Below are 17,054 nucleotides of genomic sequence, written 5' to 3' on the forward strand. Positions count from 1 at the left end.
AGGAGGCAGTGGGAGCGCGGGGGGCTCCGTCCCCGACCGAGCCAGAAGGAATGGCCTGTTTTCCTGGCTGCAGAGCAGGACTATACGACGAGGGGTGTTTGTGGACCCAGCCAGGGATAACTTCAGAACAATGACCAGTTTGTACCGCTCTATGAATCCGGCTGCGGAGTCTGTCAACCTGAGCACTCAGACCCACGGAGCAGTGTTCAACCTGGAGTACTCCCCAGACGGGTAACAACATGTTAGGCCTTTCACCCATAGTTCATCCACATTTAAAATGTGAAACTGTGCCCTGAAAGAATTTGAAAAAGATTGAATAAAGGGCTCAAATTACGTCATCAAAATCATCCTCAAATGCTTCCTCTCTGGACATGGTAGGATTCAAGGATGACTTTACATGCCTGAGGAAAACCCTCTGAGTGATAGGCATATTTAGCTATAAACATTTTGACAATATGACTACAAAACCGTTTGAACCTGTTGAACTTCTGTCTGAACAAAATCTGGTGCAAAAGCAACTCACAGCTAGCAGGGTTCAGGTTCATCTGCTCCTCTACTCACCCAGGGTTCAAGCCTGGGTGAGTAGAGGGGCAGATATAGGGAATAAATCCTGCACCACACCAGGTCAAGCTGTGTCCAGTCTGGGTCAAATGCTGTTTGTGTCCTCGTGTGAGAGCAGGACAAAGCTGCACAACGAACCAGCTTAACGGAAAGTGCATTTTCACCAGAGATGAGAAATCACTGTATGTTCATTTGTTCAGAACCCACAGTGTTTTGCACTTCTGAAAATGTTTGTTACTCGCAGCCCAGACTGTTTCCCCACTCCTGTGTGTGATTGAGCGTCTCTGATTTGTGTTTGTGCTCGTCGTAGGTCTGTGCTGACTGTGGCCTGCGAGCAGACTGAAGTCCTGCTGTTTGATCCCATCTCATCCAGACACATCAAAACTCTGACAGAAGCCCACGAGGACTGCGTCAACAACATAAGGTGTGTTTCTCTTAATGTTAAATCATCCAGGGAGGGTTCACAAAGGAAGCATGCTGCATCTTAGACAGGAGAGGGACCAAGGGACTTGAAGCTTAAAGTGGTGAAACATGAAAACAATTCCTGATGGCAACATGATCCTTTAAATCATCTTTATTCATCAAAGCGTGTCAGGAATCAAGCTGCTGTCTAGTTTCATGTCTGCAGAGAAACGTTTCCCCTGACTGTCTGCGCCCTGCAGGTTTTTGGACAATCGTTTGTTTGCCACCTGCTCTGACGACACCACAATTGCATTATGGGATCTCCGTAAGCTGAATTCAAAGGTTTGCTCATTGCACGGCCACGCCAGCTGGGTGAAAAACATCGAGTATGACACCAACACTCGTCTTCTTGTCACGTCTGGATTTGACGGCAACGTCATTACATGGGACACTAACAGGTTTGTGTGTGTAGATGTGTGGGCATTGTTGATAGGATGTGCTGTGAATAGTGTGTATTTATGTTTCTGAAATGATGTGTGGTCGAACAAATGCTTTAAAATTGTTGCATGTGAGATGAGATATAAATATATGACTTTGTGTAGATGCCAGTTAGCTGCCATAAAATATTTTCATGACTCAATGTTTTTTGAGTAATAAAATAATTGAAGAGTCTCACAGGTGTCAACATTATTAAAAATAGCCATTAAAATTTCTCTGAGACCAAGATGAAGTTTGCAGATTGCTTCAGTTTATATTAATTTAAACAGTGAAGCTAGAAATGCTCAAATGTGAGAAGTTGGGACCAATGAACGTTTGTTGTTTCTGTCTTAATAAAAGACATGAATAATTAATTTGCGAGTCATAAGTGTGCTCAGTTAATTTTAGTTTTCTTCAACACCGATATATGTAAAAGTGAAAAACAAAATGTGCCCTATTAGATGTTTCAGAATCCAGTCACCTTGACTGCCCGGAAATAGTAAAATCTGCTCTAGTGGTTCCCTGATGCTGCAGCAGCAGCAGCTGCACATAAAACGCCAACCAATCCATCACTGACTTTTTAACAATCCCCTTTGCTTCATCTATAAAACCTGCAACTTTACAACCTTGGGGGTGGGGTAAGTGGGTTTTGTGGCTATAATTCAACCCTGAAAACCTAATTTTTCTCTCCTGAAGAACCACCCAAAGGTGATGGTTCTGAAGTTCCTGTAGCTCAGTCATTAAACCTTTAGCACTCGTCCTCTGCCTGCAGGTTCACAGAGGATGGCTGCCCGCACAAAAAGTTCTTCCACACCCGCTACCTAATGAGGATGCGTCTGACGCCTGACTGTTCCAAGATGCTCATCTCCACCTCCTCAGGGTACCTGCTCATACTCCACGAGCTGGACCTCACCCAGTCCCTCGAGGTGGGCAGCTACCGCATGCTTCGAGCCCGACGGACTCCACTCAGCTCAGGTCTGATCACAGAAAATAAACATACATACACTGCATTTGCTGTTAAAAACTATCTGCCCATGTATCACTTTTCATTAGTTTGCACCTATTTTATTACTGGAAAAATTGCCAGATATTTTTTGGCTTTTTACTTACTGTAAGTCCCAAACTTCTTTTGGTGTATATTTTATACTTGACACTGTTTGTGCTGATTCCTAGTCGGTTTGCACTGATTTAGCACCAAAATAAGTGACTTATTAGTCAGCTAGTTGATAAAAACATGATTAATCAGGTGCTTAAGGGTTGAATGATTCTATTTAGTTCTTATATCAGTTGAATATACAGAATATTTTCAGATTACCTTCTCTGTTTGACATTTTAATTGTAATGCTTTGGGGTTTTTTTCTGTTCAAATGGAGTTGGCTGTTTTAAGACATCACCTCGGCCTCTGTTATCTTACTGACATCTTATTGATTAAGTATTAAATTGATTAGTCCCATCTCTGCTGTTTCCAGTAGAAGAAAGTGATTTTTATCCCTGATGTGATACTGCAGATGGAGGCACATCAGCGTCGAGGTCGACTGGAACTCCTCGCCAGGGGAATGACTCTGCCAAGGTCCACCCTCATAGAGAAGGTGAGAGACACTCAAAGTATACAACTGAACAACAGATGTGTGCTGAGGTTCTAGACTGTAACACTGCTACAATCTGGGTTGTCGCAGGCCTTTCTCCAAGGAACAGCCTGGAGGTTTTGACTCCAGAGATCCCAGGAGAGAGGGACAGAGGGAACTGCATCACCTCTCTGCAGCTCCATCCAAAAGGCTGGGCCACACTCATCCGATGCTCCAGCAACATGGACGACCAGGAGGTGGGCAGTGTTTAGCAGCATATGTACATATTGTCCCAAAGCTGTTTTTAACATATTACCCTAAATGTTGTACATTACTGTAGCTCACCTTGCTGCATGTCCCCTCTTCGTGTTTTATAGCTCTGAAAGGAAAGTGAGATACCTTTTATGCACCTGGAGCCATGAAGATATTTATGACCTTTGTTGACCTCTGGTGTGCTGTCATTGCCTACGGCACCAAAGACCCATTTGTAGAGTATCATAATCTCACCCTCAGTAGGCCTTCACATTGACCTTTGTTGCTTGTTCCTTTGCAAAACCAGCTGGAACTGATTCCTTTGAGTGGAGAGAGAAGTTCACCTGCACACATCCCTGACACAGCCTCTCCTCTTTTGCTCAAAGTTTTGTTCTTCTTGTAGCGCCCAGAGCCTGTAACGTTCATAAAAAAATAACTCCTGTTTTCAAAATAAACACCAACAAGCTTGTTTAGAAAGTAGCCACAGCAGGTAGTCGTCACAAACCTAGCAAGCAGAAATACTGATCCATTGTCTTTTAACAAAATTAGATATTTTACCTTAAAAAATAGAAGCATGTTTCTTTTGCAAAACTCAAAAGATAGTAGATGTCTCACGTGTTTAATGTACTAAATAAAACTATCTAAAAACTACACTTTTTTATTTTAAATCAGAAATGACCTTATTAACAGTTGTGTAGAGTGCCTTCCTCTAGGTACGAGGAAATGCCCGCTGACAGTCGGTTGATGTCACTGTGGTTCCTGGACCAACATCGTGTTTTTCCAGTGACAACAACAACATGATTCATACTTGTGTGCGACACTGACTGCACCACCTACATGCTCCTCCATCTTTTCTCTTTTTTCTCCCCAGTGGACGTGTGTGTATGAGTTCCAGGAAGGAGCGCCCACTCGCCCGCTCATCTCCCCCCGCTGCTCCCTTCGCCTCACCCACTACATTGAGGAGGCCAACGTGGGCCGGGGCTACATTAAGGAGTTGTGCTTCAGCCCGGACGGGCGGCTCATCTGCTCCCCCTACGGCTATGGCGTCCGCCTGCTGGCATTCAACGAGCACTGCGGCGAGCTGGCCGACTGCCTGCCTGTCCAAACCAGCTCCCTCAGGGAGATCCGCTCCATCTACTCACACAGTGACGTGGTGCTCACCACCAAATTCTCCCCGACTCACTGCCAGCTGGCCTCGGGCTGCCTCAGCGGACGCGTGGCCCTTTACCAGCCCAAGTTTTAGCATCCAGTGTCAGAGAATGATGCCCTGCAGACCTGGGTAGGGAAGTTCTTACAAGGTTTCCTGCACAAACCTGGAAAGTCTAGGAAGTTAGTGAAGGAGCATTTAGTGGTTTCCAGGTTCGACTGGTTTGATAGTAGTACAGAAAATTCTGTAAAAAATTTTGCTCAGCTTCCGTATGTTGTTCATAGAACTACGTATTTTTGATTTTAGGGCCTTGTCTTCTAATATATGCAGGTTTAATTCATCCAAAACTAGTGACATGGCCTCCTTAGTATCATTTGGTATAAAATATATCAAAACCATCAAAGGAAATTACATTTTTAGTTTTTTTTTTTAAATGTTATAACCATAGCATTTGTTTTAAAGTGCTCGTTGGACCAGATGGGTCGCTTTCATTACAGGCAGATAGTTCATATAGTGGGACACATTGTGTAAATCTCACTGTGCTTGGAGGCTTAAGTCGACTTTAGAACACGTCTGAACATAGTGATTGTTCTGAACCCTGTGCTAGACAATCTGTAATGAAAACCCCACCACCTGGCACCTGCAAGTGATAAAGTAAACCTTAAAAAAATATACTGGGCACTCCTAGACCCAGGTCTGCAGCTGTGAAGCAGACTGAGTTTGTTTGGGGGGGAGTCGTCTCTTGGCAGTCACTGAGCTGGGAGTAACATATAAAGGCCCCCTGACCAGGCTGCAGCAGTGCACGCGCCTTCTTCAAGAAGAAGTTCATAGTAAGGATGAATTTTGCTCTATATAACAGAAAACTCTAACTGACTTTGAGATTAAGCAGATCCAGATGTTGCTCTCTTGGGACAAAAACACTAAGGATGCAAACAGACAGACATTAATCCATGAAAATGAGACGGGCGCTCGTGTTTGCCACCTGCTTTGTCATTGACTGTCGTCATGAGGCGTCCTCCGCTCCAGGTCGTGTCACTCCGCTCATGCCTTCTTCCACAGGTGCTGCTTCTCTGCTCATACAATCTGAACTTTCACTCCGTCCTTCGCCAGCGCTTTTCTACTCGCTCGTGGAGGGTGGCGTCTCCACTTCTTAGCTGTCACTTTTTTTCCCCTACCGTCTCCACCGTGTTTCCACCTCTATTGTCTCCGAAGACACTGACTGTTTTTTGTGTGTGTGTTGGCGCTGGCACTGCTGCTAGCACAGCGTTTCTTTTAGTTGATTCCATGCTCGCTTTTTGCATCATTTAGGCCAAGTTCACTTCTCATTTCCCTCGACTACTTTGCTTTTGTTTTTATCTTTAGCCTGTAAACAACAACCTCATGCTGCCTGGGCACCGGAAAAGTCCGGCTGCTGTCAGTACCTCAGTTTTCAATGTATCCCACCCTGACAATTTCCAGTATTGCAAAATGATTAATGGAAAAGAGTAATTGGATGATTGTTCTCTAAATGATGAGGCTGGCATTAAACAGTAAAGTGGAGATGACTTTTAAAGGTGGATTAATACACATTTGATGCTTTGGTATATGTCAGATTGAGTCAAAGTACAGTGCCCATGTTCATAGTAATGAAGGAAGATGGCAGTCAGTGCAATGGAGGGGCTCACTCGTGTTTTTATTTATTTTATTTTATTTTTTTACAGCAGTGGTGCTCTGTGGCATCAGTATTTGGCCACACACATGATACCTGTTAGTCGTAGCAATCCACTGTTAATTTTAGTATTTCATGGGATGTGACTATCAGAAAAATGTGGAACATTGCCAGTCTCATCCTTTCTATCAGTGGTGTTTTGACTTTTTGCGATGGAATTTTGGGCAAAGATGTTGACTTGTTTTGTGACCTTGTACCTGGTTTTGTTGGTTTTTGGAGTGTTGATCCACGTCAGTGTTTGATTTTTATTTATTTTTAGAAACAGGTACACTAGAGGAGAATCAGTGGAATTCTCATCACTTCCAGTGTCTCAGTTTAACAGTCATGAAGCACACCAACCATGATTCTCATTTCCCCTCTAAGCTGTGGATGGATTGCTTGGGCTGTTTTAACGCTGCAGGTGCTTTTCTGTTTGCAACCATTGTAGTATAGCTGCTGTGAGAGCCAAACACATCGGGTGTTAGACCTTAATGTAACGCAGTAACAGTACTATACATGCCGACTGACTGGAGAATAGATAACGTGCTGTTAACGTAAACAAAAGACATAAGTGTATACTACTATGCATACCAGCCTTTATGACGATTCTCCTTTCTTATTTATGAGAGTGTGAAGCTCTGTGTCGAGCTGTCAGATGCCAAAATGTGTGTTGCTTGGACAAGGCGGTGCTTTTCTTCTGGAATAAACTGTGAGTTGAGAATTGAAGGAAAACATCTGCTGTTGTGAATTTTAAAAATTCTTTACATGTGGAAAAGGTACGTTTTTAAAGGAATCATTTGACATTTTAGGAAATACATACACAAGTACAAATGAAATACATTTATTTTCTTCTTCTAGTGTAAAATCAAATTTGCCGCTTTGGGCCAGACTATTTCTTGGCTGGGATCAGTAACTTTCCTGGACTGACAGCTGGTTGCCTCACAACTGTTTAAAGCCAGGAACTAGTCTGTCACTCCTAGAAAACGGTGGCATGTTGGTTTTTACACTTCAGTTTTTCTGTGACTGAGAAAAAGAGATATAATGTGTTAAATACTGCTTTTTTTAAATATATATGCTGATGGGTGGACTTTTCTGCAGTTAAATGGAGCCAGTTTCGCCGTTTCCCTTGTGTTTAGCTCATGGACGTGTTCAGCTCTAGGATACATCAGTGGTTTAGCTGAGCTAAGCAGCCACACACGGGAGCTTCATGTTAGCTGTCTGTGCCAAGAGAACCTGGTTGCAGACAAGATAGCGGACTGTCGACCTTGGTTGGGGGTAGGTTTACTGTTACCGTTAACCCTAGGCATAGTCAGTATCTGGGAGAAGTTGACAGTGTGTAGCCAGCTCCCTCTCATTTAAGCTGCATTCAGGTAAACGCAGATGTTACTTAATAATTCCCAGATCACGGCATGGTCCTGTGTAATGAGGAAGGATGCGTTTAACAGTTTGTACCTCAGATAACTGTGTGTGGTTCAGGCGTCACAAAAGGGGGTTGATTTCACTTTGAGCTCTGTCAGTACAGGGACTTGTTTCTTCTCTTGGAATAACCACTTTTTCTAGTCACATGCATTGAGAATTTATTATTAGTTCCATTTTTGAAAAAATTGACTGAGCTCAAGGTAAAAGAACCTGCCGTGCCATGTATTCCTTGTTTTTATTTCACTTGTATTCGTGAGTTCTTCAGAGAGAAGCGTCTTCTCTGCCATTTCACTTCAGGTATAGCAACTGGGATAATTTTTAAATTTGTTTGTTTGTTGTCAGTCCTCTTCTGGTGTTTAACCTGTAATTTGCTGTGGGTTAATGGAATGTTCTCCGTAGTTCTGTAACGTGCACGCCATCTTGCGGCTGGAGGAGGGGTGGACAAGAGATGTTTAATTGCTCGCACTGTTATTTCTGACATAGCTATTATACACAGCAGGAACAACGAAACTAAAATGGTACTTGGCACTGAATAAAAGGTTAGCTTCTTTTGTATTGCTGACTGTTCTGTGTCTGAGTTGAGTATTTTTAGGTTCCCAGTCTCAAAGGTTTACATGTGAAGTGCTGAGAAATTACCACTAGATGACAGTTAAACTCATCAACCAGAGGTTCTGAGGAAGAAACATCACGGTGCTTGAACTGGTCACAGCCTGTCACCAGTAGCCATAGGGTAGCTTCGGTTTGCAGTATGAACCGCTGGTGTACACCGCTTCTCAGTGTTTATAACCACACGGGGATTTCTTCTCACACTTTCTCACTGATTGTTCAAAGCTGGACATGAGTGAGCAGTTTAACCAAAAAGTGATGTTGACAAATTAATGAATATTTATTTGAGATTTTATGGTCTTGTTGGATTTCACTCAAACAAAAAACAAAACAAACCCTTATCAGACCAGCTGACACTTCAGTCCTCAACTTTTTACAGAACATTATCAAACGCTACAGCATCATCAGCTATAACGAGGAACTAAACAGTTCATTTACAAAACAAGAACCAGTTCAGTGACTTTGAACTTTCATTCAGGGACACTTGTCTGCCAATGTGTAGATGTCATTTACCTGTCAAATACTTTCGTAACTTGGTTGTGTAACTTAGCACAAGTTATTATGGATTTTATATTTTTCAGTTTGTGTCCACTTTTTTGTATAAAAACCCTGTTTTTAATTGTTTTCTAGTTTATGAGTGTCTCAGGGTAACCTGCCTTAGAGGGCCAGACACCCAAACAAAACACAGTTGAAGTTTGTCAATGTAACATTTTAGAGCTATTATCACCATTTTGGTGGAAATTGAAAATTCAGAACTTAAAACTGCATGTCTTTATCTCTGGCAGTTTGTGGGAAAATATGTTTTCATGAATTGGGTGAACTGGGCCTTTAACAGTGTCCTCTCACTGACACTAGAAACATCACTTTTCCCAGATGTTTTTTTTTTTTTTCATTCCGGACTTTTTCAACCCTCTATCCAGATCCGGTACTCTGTCAAATTATGCTACCTAATGAGACGTGCTGCCTACGACTCACAAAGTGGTTAGGGTGATGGATGGGGGTGGGGTTAGTGAGTTCATAGACTCTGTTACTAAGGTGGCACAGCTTGGCAGAACACCGACTCAGACTTCGTCAGCTCGTCGACCCCTGTCCTCTCATGCTCTCCGCGCTCTGGAGGACCGAGCTCTCCTTGTATGCAGCAGCTGCTCCTGCTGCAGCCGCTGATTCTCCTGATGGCCTTGGTGCTGGCACGAAGCTTGCGGAGCCTCAGGGCATGGAGTCGCAGCTGAAGGTCCTGCGGGACCTTCCCTCCTTTGGCTCGGATCTCCTTCAGCCTCTGAATGGGTGTTTTGGTGAGGGTGAAGTCACAGATGGTGGGATGTGGCTCCATTCCAACGTTGCACCGACGCATAGCTGGGAAGTAACCCTCGGCCCAAACCACCACTTTGTACTCACCGGGGTTCAGAAGACGCCAGTAGTCCCCGTCAGCAGCTACAGCAAGTGGAGACAAAAACAAAAATGAACTTTGTTGGCTTCACAGCTGAAATTTAAACAGACGCTCAAATTATGTTTCTGTCAAGGTTTTGTGGTTCATGCACCTTCAGAACATCATGTTCATCACATTTAATTATTTTGAATTATTATGAATCACACCCAGCACAAAATACTAAATTTAACACTGTCTTCTTCCTTCCTTTCATGGTGAGTTTGTTTGCTTTGTTGTTTTAAGGAAACAAATTGTCATTCTGAACATTTTTTTTGTTTAACTCTGTGCAGATATCAAACTCTACTGCAGGTCTATAATCTCACCATTGCCATCGACACTTTAATGACTGTACTCCCAAGTGTAGGAGGAAATGAACTATTATAGCAAGAAACCGCTAAAGGGAGCGGAGAAACACTAAAAACATCTAAGCTGAGCCATTCACCTATGATGATCATGTCCCACCTCACAAATATGAAATCTATACTCCAAACTGTTCAGATTAGAAAGATGGTGAACATTAGGAAGACCTGATCGGGTGTCATGGTTGTGGTCCTCCACCTTGATCACAGCATCTGCTATTCCTTGTTTGGTCAGCTTGTCCCTCACCACACCTTTAATCCCTCTGTGAACCTGAGTGAAAAGCAAATGCTGCACTGTCAGAAAAAAAAACATGTTTGATAATATTAAAACCAGTATGACCTACAATTTGTGGTTTTCTACAGACAGACAGGTGGTACTGCAGGCTCAGACTCACCTGCTCCATGTAAACCAGCAGAGACTCCTTGTTGTTCTCCCACTCGATGGGAAGCTCACTGGCATGAGGGAACTTATCACAGGACAGCTCCACGGTCACCTCAAAGCAGTTGGTGTGCAGGTAACTGAAGTCGTTCATACCTGCAGAACAGTCAAGTACACAGTCAGTGCATGTTAAAGAAAGAGAAGCAAGTTTCAGTTAGATTGTGGGGTAGGGTTTGTTTCAGGACATGTAAACTTTAAAGGTGCATTATATAAACTTTTACTGATAAATCCAGTGACAATGGGACGAGACATGGTGTCTTTCAGCTATACCCCCTATACTATGCCCTTTCAAGAGCTCTACACACAGCATTTCTGAACTAAATCTATTCAGATGGCTTTAATCATTTTAACTGCTTTCTGTGTGGGGACCCACTGCCTGGGACGGTGTGCCAGGCTCCTCCGTTGATGATGTTGTTGTGTAACTGGAAGTCCTCGTAGTGGCAGAGGCGCCGGTCGGGATTGGCCATCACCAGGTGGGTCGAGGCGTAGACGGTGGCCAGCCAGCGGAAGAACGCGTCGTCTACTGTGGGGGTGTTTTCCTGAGGGGCCCAGTCTCGGGTGCAGTCAAAGGGATATGTAACCACCAGTTCTCCACCGTGGAGGTTCGCACTGAGCACAAAGGGAATGTCCTGCATCCAGCTGATGACAGCACGGGTCTCTGGCGCAACCTGGGCAGTAGTGGCAAAAATACATTCATGTAAAAAATATGAAATCACAAGTATTCAGATAACTATTCAAGTAAAAGTGCAGTAATATTATTGGCAGTGGTGGAAAGTAACTAAGTACATTTAATCAAGTACTGTACTAAAGCACAATTTTGAGGTATCTGTACTATTGCCATTTTGTACTACTTCATACTTCTACTTTACTACATTTCAGAGACAAATAATGTACTTTTTACTCTGCTACATTTATTAAAAACTTGAGTTACTTTTCAGAACCAGATTAATACAAAAAATTCAGTATGAGTATACATATACAGTATAAGACTTTATTGACCCCTGGTGGGAAATTTACAAGCTGCCCAGCAGTACTTCAGATTGTAAGCATTTAAGCTATTTAAAACTAGCTCCCCCTTTACCAGCTGCAACATTAAATGTGATGTAATTATAGTACAGTAATATGATATAGAGGAATGTGAAAATGTGCCATTCTGCATGAGTACTTTTACTTTTAGTACTTTAAGTATGTTTTGATGCTAATACTTTTGTACTTTTACTTAAGTAGCATTTTGAATGCAGGACTTTTACTTCTAACAGAGTATTTTTACACTGTGTTGTTACTTTTACTTAAGGATCTGAGTACTTCTTCCACCACTGATTATTGGCAAAAATGGTTAAAAGAATCAAAAATAGCCTACTCTGCAGAAAAGTGGTCATTAGATTGTTGGATCGCTGTGTAAGTAGAACTTTACTGTTGTGGCTGTTTGAGGAGGTGCTGGTTTGGTAGTTTAGTGGCCTACATTTGAGAAGTCTGTTGTGTACAGCAGAATAAAAACATGGAATGTTTTCCATCTTACAAGTAAAATGGTTTTTAAAAAGAGTAAACGGTCCATTTAATGCCACAGAATGTCACTTTACATGATGTATTCTCAAAATGTTGCCTTTCAACACCTTATCACACTTTTGATTGTTATGATATGATTGTTTTATTGACTACCGAGATTTTTAAATGTTGGTTTGTGGACCACAGGAAGACTGTAGCGACTGCTTTGTGGACGTTTACACCTACAGTAGGTTAATCTGCATCGTATAAGCCTGTATCTTTTCATATAGAGTTTGACTGTGAAAAGTAACCAGTAACTCCACCTGTCAAATAAATGTAGTGAAATCAAAAGTAGTATATTTTCCCTGAAATGTAGCTGAGTAGATGCATGAAGAATTCAAGTATTTCAATATTATACTTAAGTACAGTTTTGAGGTGAATACACAGTACTCTACTGAACACGTTAAATTTTTGTTTCATGCAGCTAAACAAATACTCATGAACACATAAGTACTGTCTTTGTCATGATGTGGACTTGTCTTAGGAGTGGATTTCATTCATAAATGTGGATTTTAAAAACAACTTGAAACACAGCTGCAACACATCAGTCAACACTTTTAAAGTAAATGTTGTAAATGCTTGCTCATCTTTTTTTTTATACATGTTTTAATCTTCTGGAGAGGAACAGTACCCTAACATTGCCTGACAGTGCTGAGGATTCCAGGAAAACTGCACTTTTCTTGGCTCTGGATGTTTCCTGATCTGAGGCTTTGCATGCCACTGAAAGGGAAACATAATTTTTCCTTCTTCTTAAAGTGTCCACGCACTATTACATATCACCCTTTCTTTAAGTAGGGCTAGCAAAGGTTGTCGCTTCTGTAAAGATGTCTGATTTTATTCAAATATCTTCTCTGGAATCTATACAGTATACAAATTAATGACTTTTCTTGGCTGCACCAGTATATTACTCTTTGTCAAACAGTGAAATCTGACATCAAAGTTCCATTTTTTTTGTTTTATAGAGGAACGTTAATTGTTGATTTTTGTGATAATGGCATTTGTACTGACATGCACTTCTGTGTGCTACATCATTCTTAATGATACCACCAGATGGCAACAAAGTAAAAAAGTACTTAATAAGTAAGGAATTTTTCACTTCCTACACACAATGGATCTGTTTCCTAAACGTGCTCAGCAGTGCCTATTGATAGTTAGACAAAAACACTGCATGTCCTTACCATGGCATCTTCTTTAGTGTAGTACTCTGGGATGGGGATGTAGTGGTTGGAGACTTTGGATGGCTCTGCTGCCTTCTCTTGAGCATCCCACATGATGTTGTTCAGGTCTGGAAAGTTATGATTCAGGTCAATCCCTTCGAAGCTGTACCGTCCCTCAGCCCAGCCGGCCAGTTCTGAGCCCTGCAGCAGCCCAGAGATCACAGTCACAGTGAGTGCACTGATTAAAGGAATACGATTTAGAGAAGCGTACTGTACCAGAATATAGGATAAAATTAAATTATATCAATATTTAGGATAAAACAACATGGTTTCCTTTGTAGCCTTCCTACGACGTCACAATAAACATGCAAGTTCACGTGACTGCTGAAGGAAGGCAGCCTTCTAATCAGTCAGTAAAACCAAAACAGAGAGTGCCAGATGTTTCTTTTAAAGAGTGAAAGTCTTTCTCTTTCATCATGTTATTCAATCTAGTTTTGTTAAAGATGTTGTGAAATCGAAGCATTAACTTGAACAGGCATGAAGAAAAAAATCAGTTAATCAGATCAACCATCCTTTCTGTATTGGACTAATGTCCGGTGATTTCCGGTGATTTAGGAATGAATGTCCCACCAGCTGCAACAGGTCAAACCCAGGAAGAAAAGGCACAATTTGCACTGGAATTTTACATGCTCCACCACACTCCTCCATTCCTCCAGGCAGCATTGTCAGAGTTTTGCAACTTGGCCCAGTGTGTGCACCAAATATTTGTGAATCAGATCCTGTGGAGCTTTACAGTACAAAGTTCTGCTCTCTTTCATTGTAGTTTTAATTTTTCATCCATTGCCATTCTATATCCATCCATTATCTATGCCGCTTATTCCTGAATAGGTTTACAGGGGGACTGGAGCCAATCCCACTCCTCTTAAACACCTTGGACAACCAGAAGAAACTACCAACACTACATCCAATCATTTGAAGCATTACTTACCTTCTCATAAGCTACTTCATATCCATCAGGGTTCATGGATGGCAGGAGGTGGATTCGTGTCTCAGTGACCAGCCGGACAATTCGTTGATTGCCCTTCTTGTATTCCCTGCACAAGTACTGCATGAGGTTTAGGGTGAGCTCTCGGCCAAGGGCCTCGTTCCCATGCATCCCTGCCACGTAGCGAAACTCTGGCTCACCTGCCAAGGGTAACATTTAGAGTAACTTGCCAAGCAATAAGTTTGAAGGAATTTGCCTGAATGAACACAAAGACATACAGTAACATGAGCTTACAGTAATGTCACACTAAACATTAAAACATTTAAGTTTGATGTTATAATGTAGGTCAAAGTTAAAGCCCAGAGACACATCAGAAACACATTAAACCTCTCAGATAAACCTTTAAACCATTTGTATTTGTTAGGCAACAGTGTAGAGTATGACCACAGCACTTTGCCACTCCTGATTTGGCAACAATAACCACTTAGTAGCCATAAATCCACTGAAATTCTTGTCAGACGTTGACACTTTGATAACCTAAATTCCCATTATTCTCATTTTAGACTTAGCAGTTTCAGAATGTGTGTATGAGAAGAAAGACAAGCTGTACTCCACTTAAATTATGTAAACTTTTTGGCAGGCGTACAGTGGCCAAAAAAACCCCTAGCATCTGAAGACAACATCACAAAGAAATGTCTTGTTTGGTGGTGAGTGTGCAGCCTCAAGTTTCAAACTGTTATTAGGTTGTTTATATAAGAGGGGCCTTCTCTGCAAGACTGTGTGGTGCTGCTGCACAAACCAGGCTGTGTAAACACTGGAGGAAGGTAAACTTGGGCCCCTGAGCAGCTAAAGTCAGGGTAACTTAAGAAACATGATGAACTCTGGTCCAGAAAGTCCTGGACTTGAGGTTTCATCTCAACATGTGCTCGCACCTAGTTCATGTTTGCCGGGATTATCTGAGATCTCCATGACGTAGAGTTTGAGGCCCATGTAGCTCTTCCCGATGGTGTAGATGCGTGTGATGTCTGGGCACTCCTCAGTCACAGACTTCATGAGCTTTAGGTTTGAGAAGATCAGTTAAACTGAAAGTCTTCAAAGGGATGACTGTGCACTTTTAAGAAAATCTGCAATCTGCTAAGACTGTGAGTAAAGACCCAGGCATTAGCTCTGGGGGAACTACAGTTACTCATCATGCTTGTGTGGCCTCTCAGACATGCACACTCTAACCCTTCTCATTTCTTTGTAGTTGTGATGTTTGAAGTCCAGAGTGTCTTTTGATCCCGGTTCTCGCTCTGAGTAGTAGCTGTCAGTTGAATCTATAAGGAAGATAAACATATAAACTCGACAGACCACCAAGCCTTTAAAAATGTCCAAACTTTAATACATTTTGACCTAGTCACTGGGAACATCTTGTCTCTGATGATAAAAGTGTGTAATCAATTCATTATTACTCAGACTCTGCCTTTATGCTGGAGTATGTTTGCCTACCATCAACACGACAGCCAAGTATCTCAGCCCTGAGGCAGATGGTGCCGTTAGGGTACCAGGTCTGCGGGTTGATACGGATGAAACGGGCGACAGTGGGAACAGGAAGGAGTCCAAGAACTGGTGTCTCTGTATTCTGGTTTCCTTCAAATATCTGCACAATTCAGTGTGATGTCACAGAGATTTAAAGATTTCAGGAAAAGGGAAAAAAAATGACATTTATGTATAAAACTAATAAAGGGAGACCATATACATCTGCTAAGGTTACATTTATTCTTTCAATAAGGGAAAATTACAGTTGCATGTGGGTCTATAGGTCAGCAGGATTTTAACTCTGACTTATGCACTACATGTTGATTTCTATTAAACTCCAGAGTAGCTGCGCTGGAAATAACCCAGTAACATTAGGATTTTACTTTCTCCACTTTTGGACAGTTACTGGAAATTAAAAAACAGACAGACATAAATATCAACCTGAGCTGTACTAACATGTTGCAAAACTAAGATGGTAAACATGGTAATCATTGCTAACACCGGCTTGTTAGCATTGTTGGTGAAAGCATGTTTGAATGCTGATGTTAGCATTAGCTCAAAGCTGTGCATACAGCCTCAGAGGGCTGCTAGCATGGCTGGAGAACTGGATTTACATCAAACATAACCTACTTGGCAGAGGTGATGATCTTTAAATAAAAAAAGAACTTTTGGTTTCTGTTCCTTGGAAAAGAGATCCGACTTTTCCAGGAAACTGTCCAACACACAGACGTGATGTTAAACAAAAGGTCTTTAGGTTGAGGTGCAGGGTTAAAGCTAACTTTATTTCTTTGTATTTCCACCTGCATGTTACAGCCTTAATCTAGAGATATTTAAGTTTGAATACATGTTTTGATTTTGTCATAGTGGAGGCACCTTTTGGCAACAGACATATGGAAAAAGTATTTCTAATAAATACAGTAGTTATGGTGTTTTAGAGTCAGTAAAATTGTTAATGTGTCGACCACATTTCAGTTTTGTGCTCCTGGTTTTTCATTTGTTTTGTTTTCTTTCTTTTTTTTTGACACTCTAACCTTTTGTTCACTTTGGCACCTACGCTGTTCGAAGTCCACTAGTCACAGCTGGTACATTCCTCAAAAGAGAGAGAATACAAGTAGTTCTTACTGCTTCTTCTGTTCCATTCATGCAGGTTTCCCAGTTCACAGAGTCATTACTCAGCTGCACTTTGTAGGTTTCAACCCAGTCCCAACTGTAGTGAACACCAAGCAGACAGATGAAGAAGAAGAAAGGCATTTTAATAGACTTCAGTGCCACAAAGTAAACACTGTTCTCTGTCTTTGTTCACAGAACACTAAATATAAACAGTCTGCAGTGTATTAACTGAAGAGCTCATTTCCAAAATGGGATACAGCCTGCCCCTCCTTGAACCGCCACCTTATTGTGGTGGAGGGGTTTGACTACCCGAGCGATCCTAGGAGCTATGTTGTCAGGGGCTATATGTCCCTGGTAGGGTCTCCCAAGGCAAACCGGTCCTGGGTGACGGGTCAGATT

At 41.9% G+C, this 17,054-nt stretch overlaps 2 protein-coding genes across 2 annotated transcripts in view; one reads left to right on the plus strand and one right to left on the minus strand.

Moving 5' to 3' along the window:
- Nucleotides 1–6,364, plus strand: part of wdr32 (WD repeat domain 32) — a 6,591-nt gene extending 227 nt beyond the window's left edge. The window contains exons 2-8 of the mRNA XM_020604150.1: nucleotides 3–231; nucleotides 872–985; nucleotides 1,224–1,421; nucleotides 2,213–2,415; nucleotides 2,949–3,029; nucleotides 3,117–3,262; nucleotides 4,129–6,364. Coding sequence (XP_020459806.1) covers nucleotides 3–231; nucleotides 872–985; nucleotides 1,224–1,421; nucleotides 2,213–2,415; nucleotides 2,949–3,029; nucleotides 3,117–3,262; nucleotides 4,129–4,500 — 1,343 coding nt within the window. The 3' untranslated portion in view covers nucleotides 4,501–6,364. The remainder of the gene's footprint in view (nucleotides 1–2; nucleotides 232–871; nucleotides 986–1,223; nucleotides 1,422–2,212; nucleotides 2,416–2,948; nucleotides 3,030–3,116; nucleotides 3,263–4,128) is intronic.
- A 2,782-nt stretch (nucleotides 6,365–9,146) lies between these two features.
- Nucleotides 9,147–17,054, minus strand: part of cpxm1a (carboxypeptidase X (M14 family), member 1a) — a 13,579-nt gene continuing 5,671 nt past the window's right edge. Inside the window, exons 4-13 of the mRNA XM_020604151.1 lie at nucleotides 16,668–16,752; nucleotides 15,516–15,666; nucleotides 15,255–15,343; nucleotides 14,960–15,083; nucleotides 14,031–14,227; nucleotides 13,064–13,243; nucleotides 10,714–11,008; nucleotides 10,297–10,436; nucleotides 10,070–10,172; nucleotides 9,147–9,547 (exon numbers count right to left, since the gene is read on the minus strand). Coding sequence (XP_020459807.1) covers nucleotides 9,147–9,547; nucleotides 10,070–10,172; nucleotides 10,297–10,436; nucleotides 10,714–11,008; nucleotides 13,064–13,243; nucleotides 14,031–14,227; nucleotides 14,960–15,083; nucleotides 15,255–15,343; nucleotides 15,516–15,666; nucleotides 16,668–16,752 — 1,765 coding nt within the window. The remainder of the gene's footprint in view (nucleotides 9,548–10,069; nucleotides 10,173–10,296; nucleotides 10,437–10,713; nucleotides 11,009–13,063; nucleotides 13,244–14,030; nucleotides 14,228–14,959; nucleotides 15,084–15,254; nucleotides 15,344–15,515; nucleotides 15,667–16,667; nucleotides 16,753–17,054) is intronic.

This window comes from Monopterus albus, unplaced genomic scaffold, assembly GCF_001952655.1.
Source record: "Monopterus albus unplaced genomic scaffold, M_albus_1.0 scaffold64.1, whole genome shotgun sequence".
NCBI lineage: Eukaryota > Metazoa > Chordata > Actinopteri > Synbranchiformes > Synbranchidae > Monopterus > Monopterus albus.